Source organism: Canis lupus, chromosome 12 (genome assembly GCF_011100685.1).
Source record: "Canis lupus familiaris isolate Mischka breed German Shepherd chromosome 12, alternate assembly UU_Cfam_GSD_1.0, whole genome shotgun sequence".
NCBI classification, from domain to species: domain Eukaryota; kingdom Metazoa; phylum Chordata; class Mammalia; order Carnivora; family Canidae; genus Canis; species Canis lupus.
In genome coordinates this window covers 12727523-12744586 of record NC_049233.1, presented here as the reverse complement: position 1 = coordinate 12744586, position 17064 = coordinate 12727523, and the positions used below count along the sequence as shown (strand labels likewise).

The 17064-nt window shown below is 48.5% G+C and overlaps 2 protein-coding genes across 6 annotated transcripts in view; one reads left to right on the top strand and one right to left on the bottom strand.

Moving 5' to 3' along the window:
* Positions 1–4660, bottom strand: part of TMEM63B (transmembrane protein 63B) — a 25142-nt gene extending 20482 nt beyond the window's left edge. For 2 of the 3 annotated variants that reach the window (XM_038554185.1, XM_038554187.1), the window contains exon 1: positions 3776–3889. The gene's annotated coding sequence lies outside the window, so the exon portion shown is untranslated. Of the gene's footprint in view, positions 1–3775; positions 3890–4528 lie in introns of those variants that run through there. The other variant, XM_038554186.1, reaches the window with a different exon arrangement.
* MRPL14 (mitochondrial ribosomal protein L14) lies at positions 3130–17064 on the top strand. Of its 3 annotated transcripts, none has more exons than XM_038554189.1 (3): positions 3130–3294; positions 14540–14618; positions 16583–17064. In XM_038554189.1, the coding sequence occupies exons 2-3, from the start codon at positions 14548–14550 to the stop codon at positions 16947–16949; spliced, it is 438 nt and encodes a 145-aa protein (XP_038410117.1). In that variant the 5' UTR covers positions 3130–3294; positions 14540–14547; the 3' UTR covers positions 16950–17064. The 3 variants fall into 3 exon arrangements, with proteins under 3 accessions (XP_038410117.1, XP_038410118.1, XP_038410116.1); XM_038554190.1 differs by lacking the exon at positions 3130–3294 and adding an exon at positions 4038–4120; XM_038554188.1 differs by lacking the exon at positions 3130–3294 and adding an exon at positions 5573–5640.

Sequence of the window (17064 nt, the reverse complement as noted above, 5' to 3'; positions counted from 1 at the left end):
CCCTGGCTAGAAAACACCAGAGCACTGTGGGAATGTGTATGCTTAGGTGTGTAGATGTGTGCTGATGTGTCTATTTGTGTGTGTGTTGGGGGGAGACAGGAGACTGGTCTCTAAGTTGAGGTGTGTGTGTGGGTGTGCCTGGGAGGCTGGGTATGTAAACAAAAGGTGCATAGAACCCTGGGGCACCAGAGTTAAAGGTAGCTAGGGTCTCTGGTATTTGGGGGCCCTCTGCATTAGCGCCTCCCTCGTCAACTCCCAACTCCAGTGTACTCCAGCAATAAAGACAGTCCATTCCTACTTTTTGCCTGTCTTCCTAATTCCAAGGCTCCACCTGATGAGACTGCGATGGGTATTAACCTCTGAAGCGTCCCCCTCCCAGTCCTCTCCACACCAAAGGAAGGTGGAACATTCTGGGAGCTTCTATATTAAGGAGACCCCATAGGATGGGTGAAGGTCCAGGTAGATGCTTAGTAACTGAAATTATTGTGCCCATCTGCTGCCTCCCTCTTCACAGTCACAAAACACTCTTCCCTCCACAAGTGCATTGATCTTATTCTCCCCAACCCCGGCCCCTCTACACCAATAACCCAGGAAGGCAGGGCACACTTGCAGGATCAGATCACTGTCCCCACTTTACAGGGGAGGAAGTAGGGACCCAGGGAGGAGAAGCAACTCACTGAGAGGTCACAGGGCAGGTAAAGGGTGGAGCCAGGGCTGGTGGCTCTTCAGGCTGACTGGGTTACTCTGAGCTCCAAATTGTGAGGGCGGGGTTGCTGGGCTGAACTTCACCTAGGGCAGCTGTTCAAAGCTTTTCAGTGAGAGCAGCTGGGAGGAGGGAAGAGACTGAGGCAGAATATTTGCGGGGAGGTGTTGGGGCGGGGGCAGTTCATCCACTCAGCCAGCTGTATCCTGGAATTTCTCTAGTCCTGGAATTTAGCTAGCAGTGTGTGGAGGGTGGCAGAGGACTTTATTTCCAGCTATCTAAAGGTTGTTATTTTACCATTAAGAAGTGTGTGTGTGGTGAGGGTGGGGGGAGATTTCATTTAGGGCCTGGGCTCATAGGAAGGCAGTGAGGTCTGTAGGGAGGAGGTGATGATGGAGGCCAGCTCTGCTACTATGTAACCTGGGCCTCAGTCTTCCAAACTGTAGCAAAGAAGTATTAATATCCTTGTTCCACCCCTCCCAACTTCACTGGCCTGGCAAAAAAGTATCCACAAATGAGAATAAAGGTAGTAGGAAAAGAATGCATTTAAAAAGTATCCACAAGTGAAAATAAATATAGTAGGAAAAGAATGCATTTATCAAATACTTGTTTTACTCTGATTTTGTGCCAGGCACAGTTCTAAGCGCTTTACACATGTCAACTCATTTCCTCGCCATCAGGATCCTGAGAAGAAACTGAGGTACAGAGAGGGTACATAACTTGCCCAACATCATACAGCCTGTCTGTCGGAGATCCAGATATAGACTCAGGTAACTTGGTTTAAGTATATGCTCTTGACCACTGCATTTTGCTGCCCCGCCAACAGAGTAGCTGCTTCCACCAGGGGCCTGGGGGGTGTCAGCTACGGCTCTGGAGAAATGCCACACCCTATTTCTGTTTGTCTTCCTTCTTGCCTGTAGCTGCCAGACCCTCCACTCAGACCCTGTGGTTGTGATTTCAGGTTTCGAGAGAGGGGCAGATGACAGGCAACAGGGCCTGGTGGTTAAGAGTTCAGTCTCTAGGATGAGACAGATCTGGCTACTGACCTGGGCAAATTTACTTCACCACCCTGGGCCTCAGTTCTTTCATCTGAAAAATGGGAATAATTCAGTAGTGTGGTTGTTTTGAGAACGAAATAAGATGATTTATGTAAAACTCTTAATACAATTCAAGTCACGTGATGGATTCTAAAAAAATAGCTACTGTTATTAATAAAGTGTGGCTTTAAAGGGTTGGTTTAGTGGAGAAAAATTGGTCAAAATCAAAATAAAGGAAAACAGACTTTAATATAATAGAGCCTCTCACTCAGGATGGGTTTCTTGTTTAGACCCAGGGGCTCATATGGCATTTGGGACCCAGCCTCTAAGTGGCAGGGTGTGTTTCCAAACTCTTCAAACATACCCAATCCATCTGTAGCAGGTTGGAAAGGTTGGGGGAGCATAGGAGGGTGATGCTATGCTAGGATGGGTCAGAAGTTCAGAGAAGAGAACCTGTTATTGATCAACAACCAGGCAGGGTGCCAGACTCTTTACCTGCGTTATCTAGTTGATCCCCATGACAAATCATGTAAGGAGGTGGTAGTAAACACACTTTTATATTAAAACTAAGGTTCAGACAGGTTAAGTAATTTGTCAAGGTCACACAGCTAAAGAATGGCAGAGCTGGAATTTGAACTGAGGTCTCTAAGACTCTGTTACAATTGGAGAGAACTTGTAGAATGTCCAAAAGGGGGTTAGCTACCCTAGCTACCTTTAGCCACCCACCACTGGCCTTCTGCCTTGCTACATCCCTACCCACCCACCTACCCACAGGTCAAGCCTGAGTTGGGTGAGCCAGCAGCAGGCCCCAGCATGTGCCACCTGGAGCAAGCCAGGGCCTGGACCCTCTGGTGCCCTGGAGGACAGTCATGCTGCCAGCACATCAGGGCTGGAAGCCTGGTAGACACTCCCACTCCTCTCCTCACATGCACCTGCGAGGCAAGACTAAGGGTCCGACCTCAAGAGGGGCTGTGCACAACCTCATTCTTCCTGGGCAGACCCAGGGAAAGGCGAGAGGATGGTACTGGGTAGAGAAGCCAGGGCTCTCCTGCCCCCCAGGGAAGTGGAGTGCTGAGCCAACAGACCTCCCCCCAGGGGACCCTGGCAGGTGGCAGGCACAGAGCCCCAAGGGCAGGCAGCCCCTCTGACCTCTCCTCTCCAGTTCCCAAGTGTCCTTCTCTTCTGAAGAACAAGGCACCAAATCTTTGGGACTGTCCTCCCTAGACGGTCAGGAAGGCCAGGAGGGACAAAGCGCGCCCCCTCCCCCCAACAGGGCCTTTGCCCCACTCCTGGTTCCGCGTCTGAATCCTTTCCCCACCGCACCCTCCAACGCAGGCCCGGGCGGCTCATGAATGAACTGCACTGTGTGGGGCGCAAGGAGAGGACACGCTCACGGGGCCAGTCGCCTCCCCGGCCCGCGACCAGTCCCCAGACGGGCTGGGGGCAGCGAGCGGCCGGCCTCATGCCAGCACCCGCAGACCCTGCCCTTGCACGGGCCGAACCGCTGCCCCGGGCCGGCTTCTGGGGTACTCAGCCCCAGGAACAGGAGAGAAGGTAAAAGAGACCGAGGGCGCTGGACTTGGCGACCCTGGGATCCAAAACTCGGGGGCGGGGGCGGCAGGTTCCCCCAGCGGCAGCGGGCTGGTGGGGGCGCAGCTGGAACCCTGGAGGGGCGCGCGGGGGACGCGCACCTGGACTGGGCAGGTGGGAGAAGGGAGGCGCTAGGGGGCCGGGGCCGGGGCCGGGGGCGGGGGGGGGGGCGGGGGTCCCACCCCTCGGGGTCTCCCCAGGGGTGGGGACAGACGGCGGCGCACATCTGGACCCTCGGCGGGGCTCGGAGGACTCGTGTTTGGCTCAGGATGGCGCGGGGTTGGGGGCAGCGCGCGGCACCACTGGGTCCCGCGGGCCCGGGCACCTCTGGGTCCCGCAAGGAGGCTGAAGGGAGGGGACACGCAGCTGAGTCCGGGGTTTTCTTTGGGTGGCGGTAGGATCCTCAAAGAAAAGAGAAGGGGTTGGGGAAGGGTCGCGTACTTACCCCCAGGCGCAGACTCGGCTCCGGCTCGGAGCCCCGGGCTGGGGCGGGGCGGGGCTGGGGGAGGGGGAGGGGGAGTCGCTGGGCGGCTCGAGCTCCGGGCTCCTGCGGCGGCCGCGGCAGTGTCTGGGGGAGGGGGAACGGGAGGAGGGAGGGGGACGAGGAGGGGGCGGGGCCGCGGACGCCCCGCCCCCCACGCCAGCACACGCAAGGCGCGCGCGCACGCTCAGACGCCGCTCGCCCGGCCGGGTCGGGCGCGCAGGCGCAGTGTCGCGGCCGCGCCGCGGGGGGAGAAGGCGGCGCTGGGCCGGGGAGGCCGCGGCGGGCCGTTCCGGGGCGGCGAGAGCGGTACGGCGGGGTGGCGGTGGGGAGTGGGCACTAAGCTCCGAACTTCTCCTCCGCTCTCTTTCCTCCCCGCAGCAGGGAAGGCGCGCCCCCTCTCCCCCGGGGCTGGGTGGGAGGTTAGTGGGCCCCGCGGGGGCGGAGGGGCAGGGGAGGGGTCGCGCTGAGCCGGGGCGCCCCGTGACCCCGGTGACCCCGGCCTGACCCCGACCCCGCGGGGCCGGCCGCCTGCGCTCGCCCGCCTTCTAGGGGTGGGGGGCCGTGCTGGGAGGGGGGCTGCGCTGCAGCCTTGACCCGCGGCCTCAGCCGGTCGCTGTGCGGCGCGCGGCTCCTCGAGTTTGTCTGCTTCTCTCCGCTTCCCTCCCTCCCCTCCCCTCCCTCCCCTCCCCGTCTTCCGACGACTTTGGGACTCGCCTGCCAGGCGCTTCTGTGGTGTGGAGAGCCAGTCCGCTGCTTTCACTGTCGAGCGGATGCGTGGCTCCCCCGGCTCCAGGGGCTTCCCTGGTTTCTCATTTCACCAGAGGCTGCATCAGCCTGGGACTAAGCCTGGAAAGATGGAGAGAGGGGAAGGGAGAGGGAGGGACAGGCTTGTGTGTGCCTGTGGCACCCACGCAGAGATCGCAGAGGCACGCAGAGCACCACCCTGTGCACTGAATTTGGGGAAGGCTCTTTTCCTCCGGGCGTGAAGGGGGTCGGTCTGGGGACAAAGAGCAAGTCTTGCTTTCCAGAGTGGGCAGTCAGTGAACTTTGCCGTCCTAAGAGATTGGACTGAATTTACAAACAGGGTAACAGAAGGGCATGTGATGGAGTCCCGTTGGGTGACTTGGAAAAAGCTGGGAGATTAGGAGCTACTTACACCCCGGCTCGGCTCGGCTCGGCTGCTGGACGGAGGAGGAAGGGCATTGCCCACCTGGCTGTGTCTGGTTCTCGTGATTGGTCGTTTTTCTCTGCTGGCCGCTGGCTTTTTGAAGGGTTCCTTCAAACTGCTTGTGGAATGCCCCTGGGGGGTGTGACTTGTTGCAGTTCAAACTGAACTCCCATTCAAACTAAGTCCCATTGGTTAGCTGGGATCCAGTTTAGTGCATCATGGCCATCATTAAAAAAGAGAAAAAAAAAAAAAAAAGAAGAAGAAGAAAAAGAAGAAGAGATCACTGTGCATCGTACCTAGACCAAGTATTATTTCTTGATGCTTGCTTCAGGTGCACATACGGATGTGAATGTGTTAGGTGTTATACCCTAACCTGTGCTTTTTGTGTGTCACGGAAAACTTCAAAATGTATTGATCTTCTGTATCCTCCTGTTTGCTTTCTTGCCTTCCTCAGTCTGAATGTTCAGTCATTTAAACTGTACACGAGGATTCAGCACCCTGGGAACATACCGTAAAGAATAGAGTGTGTCTCTCTCTCTATTTTTTTTTTTTTTTTTTTTTTTTTTTAGGGAGATAACTGTCCAGGAAGAAAGACTGTTTACTCTTCATTCATGGAAGTTAATGCAATTTAAGAACAATCATTTTGTCAAGATAGGAGGTGGGTTGGCTTACTTGGGAAGGGTAGAAAGGAGTGTGGGGTGAAACTGTCTTTGGTAGACTTCCTGGTGGGAAGGGTCATTGTAGATTTGAATTCTGCAAGTTGTTTTGGGTAGGAGCAAGCAGTTTAGATGACAAGGAATCTACTCTTTTTTTGTTTTTGTTTTTATTTTTCTTGGATGGAATTGTCCATTCAAGCCTTAGAGCTTCTTGGAGGCATATTTCCTATGGAGCTTCTTGCTTATTGTGTTGATTTTGTGGTTGTAAAGCTGGTGTGATCCATTGCCAATAGCACTTGTAATGGAAGTGGATCTCTGAGGATCACTGCAAGGTATTTCTTATGTATCACTATTTTTTAATCTGAACATGTGGGGGATTCCTGGTCTATTTCTGTCTGTGCCTGATTAAGATTACCACATATTAACAGACAGAAGAGGGAACTTTTCAAAAACCCTGAAATGATAATTGAATCACATGCACTGTGGAATCCATGAAGAAACAGTGGCCAAAATAGTTTATTGTTGCTCCTGAATATCAGGGGTAAACACCTTGGCATGGAATTCATTTTTCAGGTGGCACTCTGTTAGGCACTGAACATTATTTATTTATTTATTTATTTATTTATTTATTTTTTATTTATGATAGTCACACAGAGAGAGAGAGAAGCAGAGACATAGGCAGAGGGAGAAGCAGGCTCCATGCACCGGGAGCCCGATGTGGGATTCGATCTTGGGTCTCCAGGATCACGCCCTGAGCCAAAGGCAGGCGCCAAACCGCTGCGCCACCCAGGGATCCCTGAACATTATTATTTAGACTCTCCTCAGCATTTAGAATTTTAGATGATATAAGAGTCCTTTAAAACCTGCCTTGCCCCGTTTTTGTGTTCGGGGATCCACATAAAATGGATTTTCCTATTTGTTACTTGGGTAGTTCTTATGGTTATGGGGGGACTAGCTATAAGTTATCTTTCATTTTATTTTATTTTTTTATTTTTATTTTTATTTTTTTATCTTTTTTTTTATCTTTCATTTTAGAGGCTGATTTGTTTTGGGTTGTAGCTCACCCTCGTGCAATTGTACAGGCGTATTAGCAGTGACAACCAGTTTGTAAGAGAGGACTGATTCAGAGTCCAGCAATGTTGCTCTGGCTCAGATGATCCACTCTCTTGTTAAGAAAGGCACTAGGTAGCTTACTCTTTATTAGTGAAAAACAAGTCAGAGTGAGAAAGTCCCCATCAAAAACTTTCTAAAAATCATTTGTGTCTTTAGAAAAGGGAAGAAGCACTTCGTCATGTCTACTTTAGCTGAAAAACACTTTTAGGAGTGAAGAATCTTAAGACACACCCATGGTGCCTCCCTGAGAATTAGGGAGTGAAGCTCTTCTCCCTGGTCAGCATCCATGGGAACAGACTGCTTATGCTGCAGACCTAGTCCCTACTGGTTAATTCAGAGAGGGATTCCTCACTTGAGGATGACCCCTTTCTTGAAGGAAGCCAAAGCATTTTCATTTGCATGCTTCATTGGTCTTCCCTAGGACTCCTAGTTGACAGAGTTTCTGAGGCGCCAGAGGATGGAAGTCAAAGAGATGTGCTTTCCATTAGCAGCATCCTGTCTTTGAGACCAGGGGCTCCTCTAGGCTTTTCCTTTTCTCTACTGCCTGCCTGCCCAACTGACATCTCCATAAACCCGGCTCCTTGCCACTGGCCCAGTAGAGGTACTAATGGGAAGGATTAGTGTATGTGATTAAGTAGAACTTAATTTTGCCTTGTACAGTTTTTCTGACTTTGACCATACCAAGATTGTTACAGACTTATTTCTGGGACACTTGCGAGGTAGGGATGGTGTGTGTGTGTGTGTGTGTGTGTGTGTGTGTGTGTGCGCGCGCGCGCATGCAGCAAAACTAGAATAGATAAAATCCACACACTGAAAAACCAACTTGAATAATTGAGAATTATCATGTATATTAAAGAACCACTATTTTAAGTACTTTCTTAACCAGGTGGAACATAAGGTAAATAAATAAGCATGGGACAAGAACCCTGGAAACATTTTATCTTTGTGAATGAAATTGAGAAATGGGGCCCTCACTGGTAGCCTTGGTAGAAACAGCCCACTGTACCATGGAGGGATGCTTTGCTTATTGATAGTGATGCTGTGAAAACTGACACCTTGGTAGGAGAATCAGATCAGTTTCAGCTTTGGTCCTGGGCTGGGTGTAGTGTAGATATTTATTGAAAAGACAGGGGGTGCCTGGGTGGCTCTGTCAGTTAAGCATCCAATTCTCGGTTTTGGCTCAGGTCATGATCTCAAGGTCATGGGATTGAGTCTGCATGGGGCTGTGCACTCGGTGGGGAGTCTGCTTGAGATTCTCTCCCTTTGCCCCTCCCCTCACTTGTGCATGCATGCTCTCTCTTTAAAGTAAATAAACCTTAAAAAAAAAAAAAAAGCTTTTTACGTAGGTGGGGGATTGGCTAGATAGACGGTATTAAACACTGGGTGTTGTATATAAGTGATAAATCAGTGCTAATTCTATTCCAGAAACCTATACTGCACTGTATGTTAGCTAAGTGAAATTTAATTTAATGAAAAAGCTTTTTAATACCTGAATTTTAAAAGATTTGGCAGAAGAGAAAGAATGCTTGCCCTCTGTGAGGTGTGTTTCTGTGAAGTTTATTAGTGATTAGAGCAGCCATCTTAGTTGTATAGGGTAAAATAGATACAGACTTCTGACCTTGGACAGTCAGCAAGTTGCTTAGTATTTTGGACTTCATTTCTTCATCTGCAAATGGTACTTTATTGAGCCCTCAGAACTATTCAAAAACCCTTAGCAGATTCAGCCCCTTGCAGACTGTTCCTTTTTGTTACTTGTCTATAGGTTTCTCTTGGGTGCTCATCAAGGGAATCATCCATTGGCTCAGTCAGTAGAGTAAGTGAGTTCGAGCCCCATGTTGGATGTAGAGATTACTTAAAAATAAAATCTTGGGACGCCTGGGTGGCTCAGCGGTTTAGCATCTGCCTTTGGTTCAGGGCATGATTGTGGAGTCCAAGGATCGAGTCCCATGTCGGGCTCCCTGCATCGAGCCTGCTTCTCCCTCTGCCTGTGTCTCTGCCTCGCTCTGTGTGTCTCATGAATAAATAAATAAAATCTTAAAAAATAAAATAAAATCTTTAAAAAAAAGGGAATCATCCAACAAAGTGATCTATGAAAGTACTTTGAGAATTGTAATATATTCTACTTGGATGAGGTTTGAAAAAAAATGCACAAAACTTCCTAAAAGGGACTACTTGGACAACAAAACAATGAGTTTTTTTTTTTTTTTTTTTTTTTTTTTTAAGATTTTACCTATTTATTCATGAGAGACACAGAGAGAGGCAGAGACACAGGCAGAGGGAGAAGCAGGCTCCCTGTAGGAGCCTGACATGGGACTCGATCTCTGAACTGCGGCCACACCCTGAGCCGAAGGCAGACGCTCAACTGCTGAGCCACCCAGGCGTCCCAAATAATGAGTTTTTAAGCAACAAATAAGAGTACTTTTTGGTACAGAAGAAATGGGTAGGCTTCTGCCTTTCCCTGCTTTAATTAAGAGGGATGCTTCTATCTTTACACTAAGTGTTTTTCCTTTTTGTGGCTAGACCTTGCATTTGTGTAGTGTTTCTTTTCAGTTACTGACAATGTCCTTTGAACACACCTTTGTGATTGTGCTGAACTTTTTTTTTTTTTTTTTGCTCTATTTTTAGAGTCTATTCCTCTTGAGAGTCCTTTAAAATGTACTTAACATGTTCAGGCACTTAAAGATGGAAATTGTTCAGGTGGAGACAATATATATGTATGCATGTATATCTCTCTCTTATTTTTTTAAGATGTTATTTATTTATTCATGATAGAGAGAGAGAGAGAGAGAGCGCGCTAGAGGCACAGGCAGAGTGAGAAGCAGGCTCCATGCAAGGAGCCTGATGTGGGACTTGATCCGTGGACTCCAGGATCAGGGCCTGAGCTGAAGGCAGGCACTAAACCACTGAGCCACCCAGGGATCCCCTGTATCCATGTATATATCTCTGATACTAAGTATACCATTTTGCTGATCCTTGCTCAAGTGGTACATTCTTGCTTTCCTGAAAGCACCAGAGGTATAGGCTCTTTCTGTCTGCTTTTCCAGCTGAGTCTCTGTGTGTTAAAATTCACTAAACATGAGTTCTCCTTGTCTAGGAGGCTTCCCCCAAGTCACTGGGAGCCTGAGTGAAGGACACAAGAAAGACCACCAACCCCTCCATTATGGAACCTCTCTGGAACTTGAGCATGAATTGCAGTTGCAGATTGAATTGTATTCATTTAATAGATACTTAGTAAACTCCATTTGTGTGCAATTACACTGAGTTTTCTAGTGTGTAGCACTGACCAGTGCAGACCTGGTCCCTGCTCTCACTGAGTGTATTTCCAATGGGACCTATAAGGTGTTGCCAAGTAAAATATTCACCTGTGTGTCCCTGAAACTTACAGCCCTCCCTGGCCTTCAAAATGGAAGGGAGATCTTAAAGCTAAACCAGGATGGAAAATGAACACAATTCTTGGACTGTATGAAGTAATCTCTCTCTTTCATTCCCTCCCTCCCTCCCCTTCTCCCTCCCTCCCTCCTTTCTTCCTTCCTTCCTTCTCTTGCTCCCCCCACCCCCCTTCCCTCTCTCCGGAGAGGTTGTGATTCATACCCTAAACCTGGAGGGCAATACTTGATGCTGACCAGGAAGTGGCATGAAAAGCCATCTCTGGCACTGGAGTCTCCTGAATAGTTGACCTCTGAGTGAGAGTGTTGTGGAGAAGGAAATGTCATTGGGGTTTTTTTTCCTGTGCAAATACAAGACTCAGAATGACATTGCTTGTGAAACAAAGCATTATATATAGACTGCTCTGAAGTGAATCAGGGCCTATGTCTGCTGATGGATTTATGCTGGGAAATAACATCAAGGTCATTCAGAGTTGCTTTGAAGTATATTGCTGCCTCCATTACTCTTGTCTGATCCAAACCAGTTATTTAGTGGTGGGATGAGGTGTTTTTCCTTTGTCAGGGAGGCTTCCCCAAGTCACTGGGAGCCTGAATGAAGGACACAAGAATGACCAGTGGGCATTGTAGGCCCACTGAGATGATTCTAGGGGCTTGTAAACATGGCATGGGCTGATCCTCCCATGACTGGTGCTGTGGTTCTAAAGTATGCTTGCATGTGATGTCCCGGTTCCTGATACACAGGTAAGAGCTCTACAGGGTCTGGCTTTCCTTCTGTGTGGAGCCACAGGTGAAGGGATTCTGTTTTTCTGTTGGCTACCTCATTTATTTTATTCAACAAATATTCATTGTGTTCCTACTCTATCAAGACTTGCTGGGGTCTTTTGCTGGAGTGGGAATGGAGGGGACCATAGGTTTTTGTTTTTGTTATTTTAAAGAAACAAGGGACATGTATACAGTAAGTGAACATATTTGGTTCTTCTGTGCTTTCTTGTTTATGAGAATGCTTACTGCTGTTCACTGGATGTCTTAAGTTCTTTGGGTGTGGCGGCAGTCACTATCAAATCCACTAAAGAGCTAGTGAAAAGTCTTTGAATTGGACCTTGTGAAAATGGAAGCACCCCCTGGAGATATGAGTGTGTTGCTCCTGTGTCTGAGGGCACTACACATAATCCTTATGATCTGAGTCTATATGATCTGTGAATTCTTGTGTGAGTTCAGATGCCATGTTACCAAGATCTCTGGTTCCTGAATTTTGGAGAATGAATAGCAAGAACTAGAATGTTAAGTGTTATCAGCCTTATCTCAAAAAAAGTATCTAAATTTATGCAGTGACTGAGTTTGGATAGTGAACATTGGAGCTATGAGAGTTCCTCTGGCACGGGATCCCCCAGTGTCCTCAATGTACAAGAGGGGTAGCAAATGATGCTGCAATTTTACACAAAGCTTCCTGGAGGAGATGCATTTGGCGCTGGGTCAGATTTAGCTGGGCAGAGATGGGCATAGGTTGTGGGGGTGGCTTATGAGCAAGGCATGGAGAAGAGGTCTGGGTTTGGGTCTGTGCCCAGGCTGCCCAACAGATTGGAGAGAGGTGCCTTGAATCGTGGGTTTGTTGGACCCAAGTCGGGAAAGTTCTGGGAAGCCCCCAGCACTTTGGCAGTCCTTGGATTAACATAAGTGTTATTGAGGAAGAGGTGCAGTGTGGAGGGGGAGGGTGTTGCAGTTCTCAGGAGAGGGAATGTGGGTGGGTGGTGCTGGGCTAATCTTGAGGGTTCTGTGGAGGAGCTGAGGAGCCTCTTCCTGGGAGTGAGAACAAGGGCCCGCTAGAGTCAGATGGGAAAGCTTAGCTGACATCAGAGGTCCCTGCAGCCTGGACCAGACGGACTGCTTTTCAGAGCCTTTAAAAAAACTTTTTTTAAGGCTAGTTTTTAGTTATTGTTCAGTCTGGAGTTATTCTTGCCACCTACACTACACATTGTCTTCAAAACTTAAATCGGATTAAAGTGAGTAATTTTCACCTGGTGTTTATACATTTCAGTTGATTCAGCAAGCGTTGAGTTGGGCAAGAGAAAAATGTGCCTGTGATACCAGTGATGGAACAAAGATGAATTCACAGTTGGAAAAATATTAATATTTAAAGTTAAACCATGCATGTTAGCTGTTGAGTAAGAGCTGTTGGGTTTGGGAAGCCCAGCTACTGGGGTTCAGATTTCACCTTTGTCACTCCTGGCTGTGTGACCTTGGGCGAATTCTCTAACCTCAACGGGCCTTATTTCCTCATGTGTGAAATGAGGCTAATACTAATGCCTGTTCCATAGAGTTTTTGTGAAGCTTAAATGAGAGGATAACGTAAAGCCCTCAGTCTAGTGCCTGGTGTGTTATAACTATTGGCTTTCAAAAAGAAAGAAAACGGATGCCTGGGTGGCTCAGTGGTTGAGTGTCTGCTTTTGGCTCAGGGCGTGATCCTGGAGTTCCAGGATCGAGTCCCACATTGGGTTCCTGTGAGGAGTCTGCTTCTCCCTCTACCTGTGTCTCTGCCTCTCTCTCTCTCTCATGAATACATAAGTAAAATCTTAAAAAAAAAAAAAAAAAGAAAGAAAAAAAATAAGCAGACCAGATGACCCTTAAATCTGCCACTGCTCACCCTGAACTCTCCTGCAAGAAGTGAGCATTATATGGCTGGGTGAAGCTATAAGGTGTTGGGGAAGACCCTTGGACTGAGGCTAGGCCTGGTTCTGGGTTTGCCTGTGGCTAGCTGTGAGTCTTCACACAAGTCACTTCATCACTCTGTAGTCTCTCTGTATCTCTGTTTCCTCATCTGTAAGACGAGATGTAATTGGATGGGCCATGATGATGGTGACAGAGACAGCCAGTAGGTTCTGAGTGTCAGGGACTGTGCTCCGTGCTTCATACAGCTTATCCCATGACCAGCTGTGAGTAGTTATTGCAGATGGGGAAGTCAAAGCTCAAGAGTTCTTGTCCCAGGTCACCCAGCTTTAAAGGTAAAGCTGAGGGATCCCTGGGTGGCGCAGCGGTTTGGCGCCTGCCTTTGGCCCAGGGCGCGATCCTGGAGACCCGGGATCGAATCCCACATCGGGCTCCCGGTGCATGGAGCCTGCTTCTCCCTCTGCCTGTGTCTCTGCCTCTCTCTCTCTCTGTGACTATCATGAATAAATAAAAAAAAATAAAATCTTTAAAAAAAAAAAAAAAATAAAGGTAAAGCTGGCCTGGTCTGCTAGTCTTTGATTCAATGTGTCAGATGTTGATAGTTCTATAAGTTCACTGCTGCCTTTTGCAATTACTTTTCTGATCATAGTTACATTTTGGCCAGTGCTTCCTGAGTTGTCTTATGGAAAACACTGGTGACTAAGCTTGTGATTTGAGGCTAAATTGTAGTTAATAAACATTTCTGGAGTGTCTGGATATTTCTTTGGAAGTAAATAGTGGCTCCCTCTCCCACCCTTATTAAATAAAATCTTATCTGAGGTGCTTTGAACTTAGGTGAGGGAAGGCTGTGTGTGGTAGAGGTCTTTCTCAGCAGAGTTCTCCATGAGGCCATGTGCAGCCAAACGTTTGGATAGAACAGGCATGTTTTGCAGCTGGCTGTAGGATTTTCTTACACATGGCCCTAACTGATGCCCAAGTGTTGGCCGGCAGCTGGGGTTGCCATATTTGTTGGTGCTAGGGAGCCACAGGGTTGGGGTTCTCCAAGTTGGAGGCATTGGTGTTGGGTTGGGGTTTGTCCTTTTATCTCCAACTTGTTCTCCCAAACTCTGCTTTCAGCTGTAGTGTGGGGCAGGTAGTTTTTCCGTGTTATATTGTTGTTTGGGATACTGACCCAGATAGCGGCTTTGGTGATTGACTTGGCAAGGACATCCTTTGGCTCTACTTGGCTAGCCCTGAGCTACCCAGGTGTTCTGGCTTTTATATTTGGGGAAAGGTAATGTGGTGACAAGACAATACAGCCGCTGCTCGGGCAGTTTACCTTTAGGGAGTAAAGTTCAGACTTCAGGAGGCACCTGAGTGTCAATGGTGGCACTAGTATGCAGGCCTCTGGAGGACTTGGGGAGGGGTCACTAGGTGGGTGTATACCAGAGGATTCCTGCTTTCTTCCTGTCTGTGGAAGTGATGTAACCAGGAAGGCATCCTCTGTGCTATTGTATTATAGCAAGAACTGCTGTGGGCCGTTCCAACTCTCTGACCCCAGTTAAAATATGAATCAGCAAAACTGTAGCTGGAGTTCGATCTAATCATCTGCGTATCTTTTAACCACTAAGATTTATATTTAGTGACTAATGATCTTACGCTAGAAGTACCATCTCCCACATGAGTCCTTGGCAGGCTGGCTCTGAGTAAGGAAGGACACTGATTTAGAAATAAATCCTTTCCCCCTCTTTTCCTGCAGGATTTGCCATGGCTTTTTTTGCTGGGCTCTGGGGCCCCTTCACTCATGCAAGCAGAGCATTCAGCCAGCGCAGTTTCAGGTAACTTTCCCATTCAATTCTTAGAGCTGTGTCTTGGAGTAAACCTCCCATCAGGGATGGGTATTATGTGACTAGAAAGGGAGTGGGAATGAAGAGAGGTAGGCTTGGCATCTGGGAAAACTAAAGGGGCCAGAGCAGCTGGGGTTTGGTCAAGTTGGGTAAGAGGATTGGTAAGGAGGTGGCTTTGCTATTGGAGAGGGAATGGCCTATAGTAGATGAAACTTCAGTCTTTGCCAGATTTATAGTGACCCCAACATATCTCAACCCTGTCATTCCCCCCATGCTTGAAAACCCTCTTTTAAAAACAGAAGCTCTTTTTAAAATGTTATATGCTTATTACCAAGACTCTGGCATGATAGAAGTGTGACAGCCTCCCCTCCTTTTAGATGCTAAGCTAGGACACAGAACATGGGGTTCGTTCTTGTTGGCAAACATGCCTCCTGGCCCCATTTGTGCACTTACTCCCTGGCATTTACTGAGCACTGCGCCTAGGGTTGGTCATAGATGAATAAGAATTGCTTCCTGTGCTGAAAGAGTCTTCACAGTTGGCCACAGGAGCAAACTTGGAAACAAATAAGTCTGAGGAAATGTGACCAGTATAATAATAGAGGTTTGTACGGTACTTTGGATAGCTTGAGACCCGAGCTGCTAATGGAAGAGGAGGAAAGGAGAGCAGAGGCAGCCTTCCCAGAAGGGAAGTGGGAGCAGGCCCTGTCCAGACCTCCAGGAAGGTTCCAGACCTCCAAAGAGGGCTGAGAGGTTTGGCGTGCCTGGAGGGCACAAGGTACTCTATGGTCCTCAGAGGGCAGGTAAGTGGGGCCAGGTCAATAGTGTAGACAATGGTGGACCATTCAGCAGTTCTAAGGGGAGTGGTCTCAGTTTTATGTCCTAAAAGAGCTCTTGGCTGGCAACACAAGACACTAATGTAACAGTCTTGGTGTAAGAGAGAAAGCTGCCAAACAGAAGTATTGGTGGAGGTGGAGGGAAAGGACAGAAGAGCTTCACAGGTAGTATCAATAGGACTTGGCAGCCAGAGTGTTGATGGAGAGAGAGATTTATGGCTTGGAGGCTAGAGAAACCATTATGTAGATCAGAAATGTAGCAGCATGGGGAGGTTTGCAAGGGGAGATGATGAGGTCAGCGTGGGACCTAGTGAGTCTGCAGTATCAGTGGGACATGTTGGGAGCTGAGAGTGGAAATGTAGGGCCAGAATATAGGCGAGGAGTAAGGCTAGAGATGGGATTTACTAGTTGGAAGCAAAGGGAATAAATAAAACTTCCCCAGAGTAGGCATGTGGGATACGAGGGGAGAGCCTAGGATTATCCTGGAGAATGCTAGCACTTAAAGTGCTAGCTTTGGGAAAATAGAAATCCCACTGTTATCAGATTGCTTGACAATAGCGTCTCTGCCTTTAATAGGTACTGCTTAAAAAAAAAGTTCCATTCTAATGGGGGAAAATGCATTGAAACCTTGACTTATTTCTGGTTTCTTCCATCATGTCAGGGGACTCCCTTAGCCAACCTACTTAACTCCTATCACCTGGTTCCCAGCAACACATAGATGGGAAGTTTGGGAATCAGTTTATTCTGGGGGAGCAGGTTTTACAGGCTAGGCAATAGGTGTGGCCTGGCCCATAAAATATTCCCTTAATCCTCAGAGTTTTTTTGGATACCAAAGGCTTTCAGTTAGGCTGCCATGAAGTTCGTTGTAACAGAAAGTTGGGCTGTCTTTAAAATCCTTCCAAATTGGAATGTTGACCCAGCAACAGAAGCTTTTGATTGTGAGGAAGCTGTCTTGGGCACAGAAAAGTCTTCACAAGCACCTGATTTTCTGTCAGGGCCCTGGGTTTTGCTCTGTTCAGCATGTCATTGCTAACCTGGATCTCTCCCAGGCCTTGGCCTCAGGGGCCTCTGCACCCTGACTGGGAGAGAGACAGACCTAAGACTTTTTTTCTCTTTCCCCAGCACCACTGGGAGCTTCAGTGCAATTCAGAAGATGACGCGGGTCCGTGTGGTGGACAACAGTGCCCTGGGGAATACTCCGTACCATCGCCCTCCTCGTTGCATCCATGTTTATAACAAGAGTGGGGTGGGCAAGGTGGGCGACCGGATACTGCTGGCCATCAAGGGACAGAAGAAAAAGGCGCTCATTGTGGGGCATCGCATGCCTGGCCCCCAGATGACCCCCAGGTTCGACTCCAACAACGTGGTCCTCATTGAGGACAATGGTAACCCTGTGGGCACTCGAATTAAGACACCCATCCCTACCAGCCTTCGCCAGAGGGAAGGTGAATTTTCCAAGGTGCTGGCCATTGCTCAGAACTTTGTGTGAGTGGGGCTCAGGCCGCTGGCTGCAGGGGAATTCAGGGGAGGGCACTCTGGGCCCCCTTGGCTGGGGAACAGTGTCCTATGAAAAAATAAACCTTTTCATGAATGTTTCTTCCTAA

Coding starts and splice junctions, on each gene's coding strand:
- MRPL14 (XM_038554188.1), top strand. CDS start 5,604: ATGCAATTTAAGAACAATCATTTTGTCAAGATAGGAG. Junction 5,641..14,539: donor TCATTTTGTCAAGATAGGAG/GTGGGTTGGCTT, acceptor CTTTTCCTGCAG/GATTTGCCATGGCTTTTTTT. Junction 14,619..16,582: donor TTCAGCCAGCGCAGTTTCAG/GTAACTTTCCCA, acceptor CTCTTTCCCCAG/CACCACTGGGAGCTTCAGTG.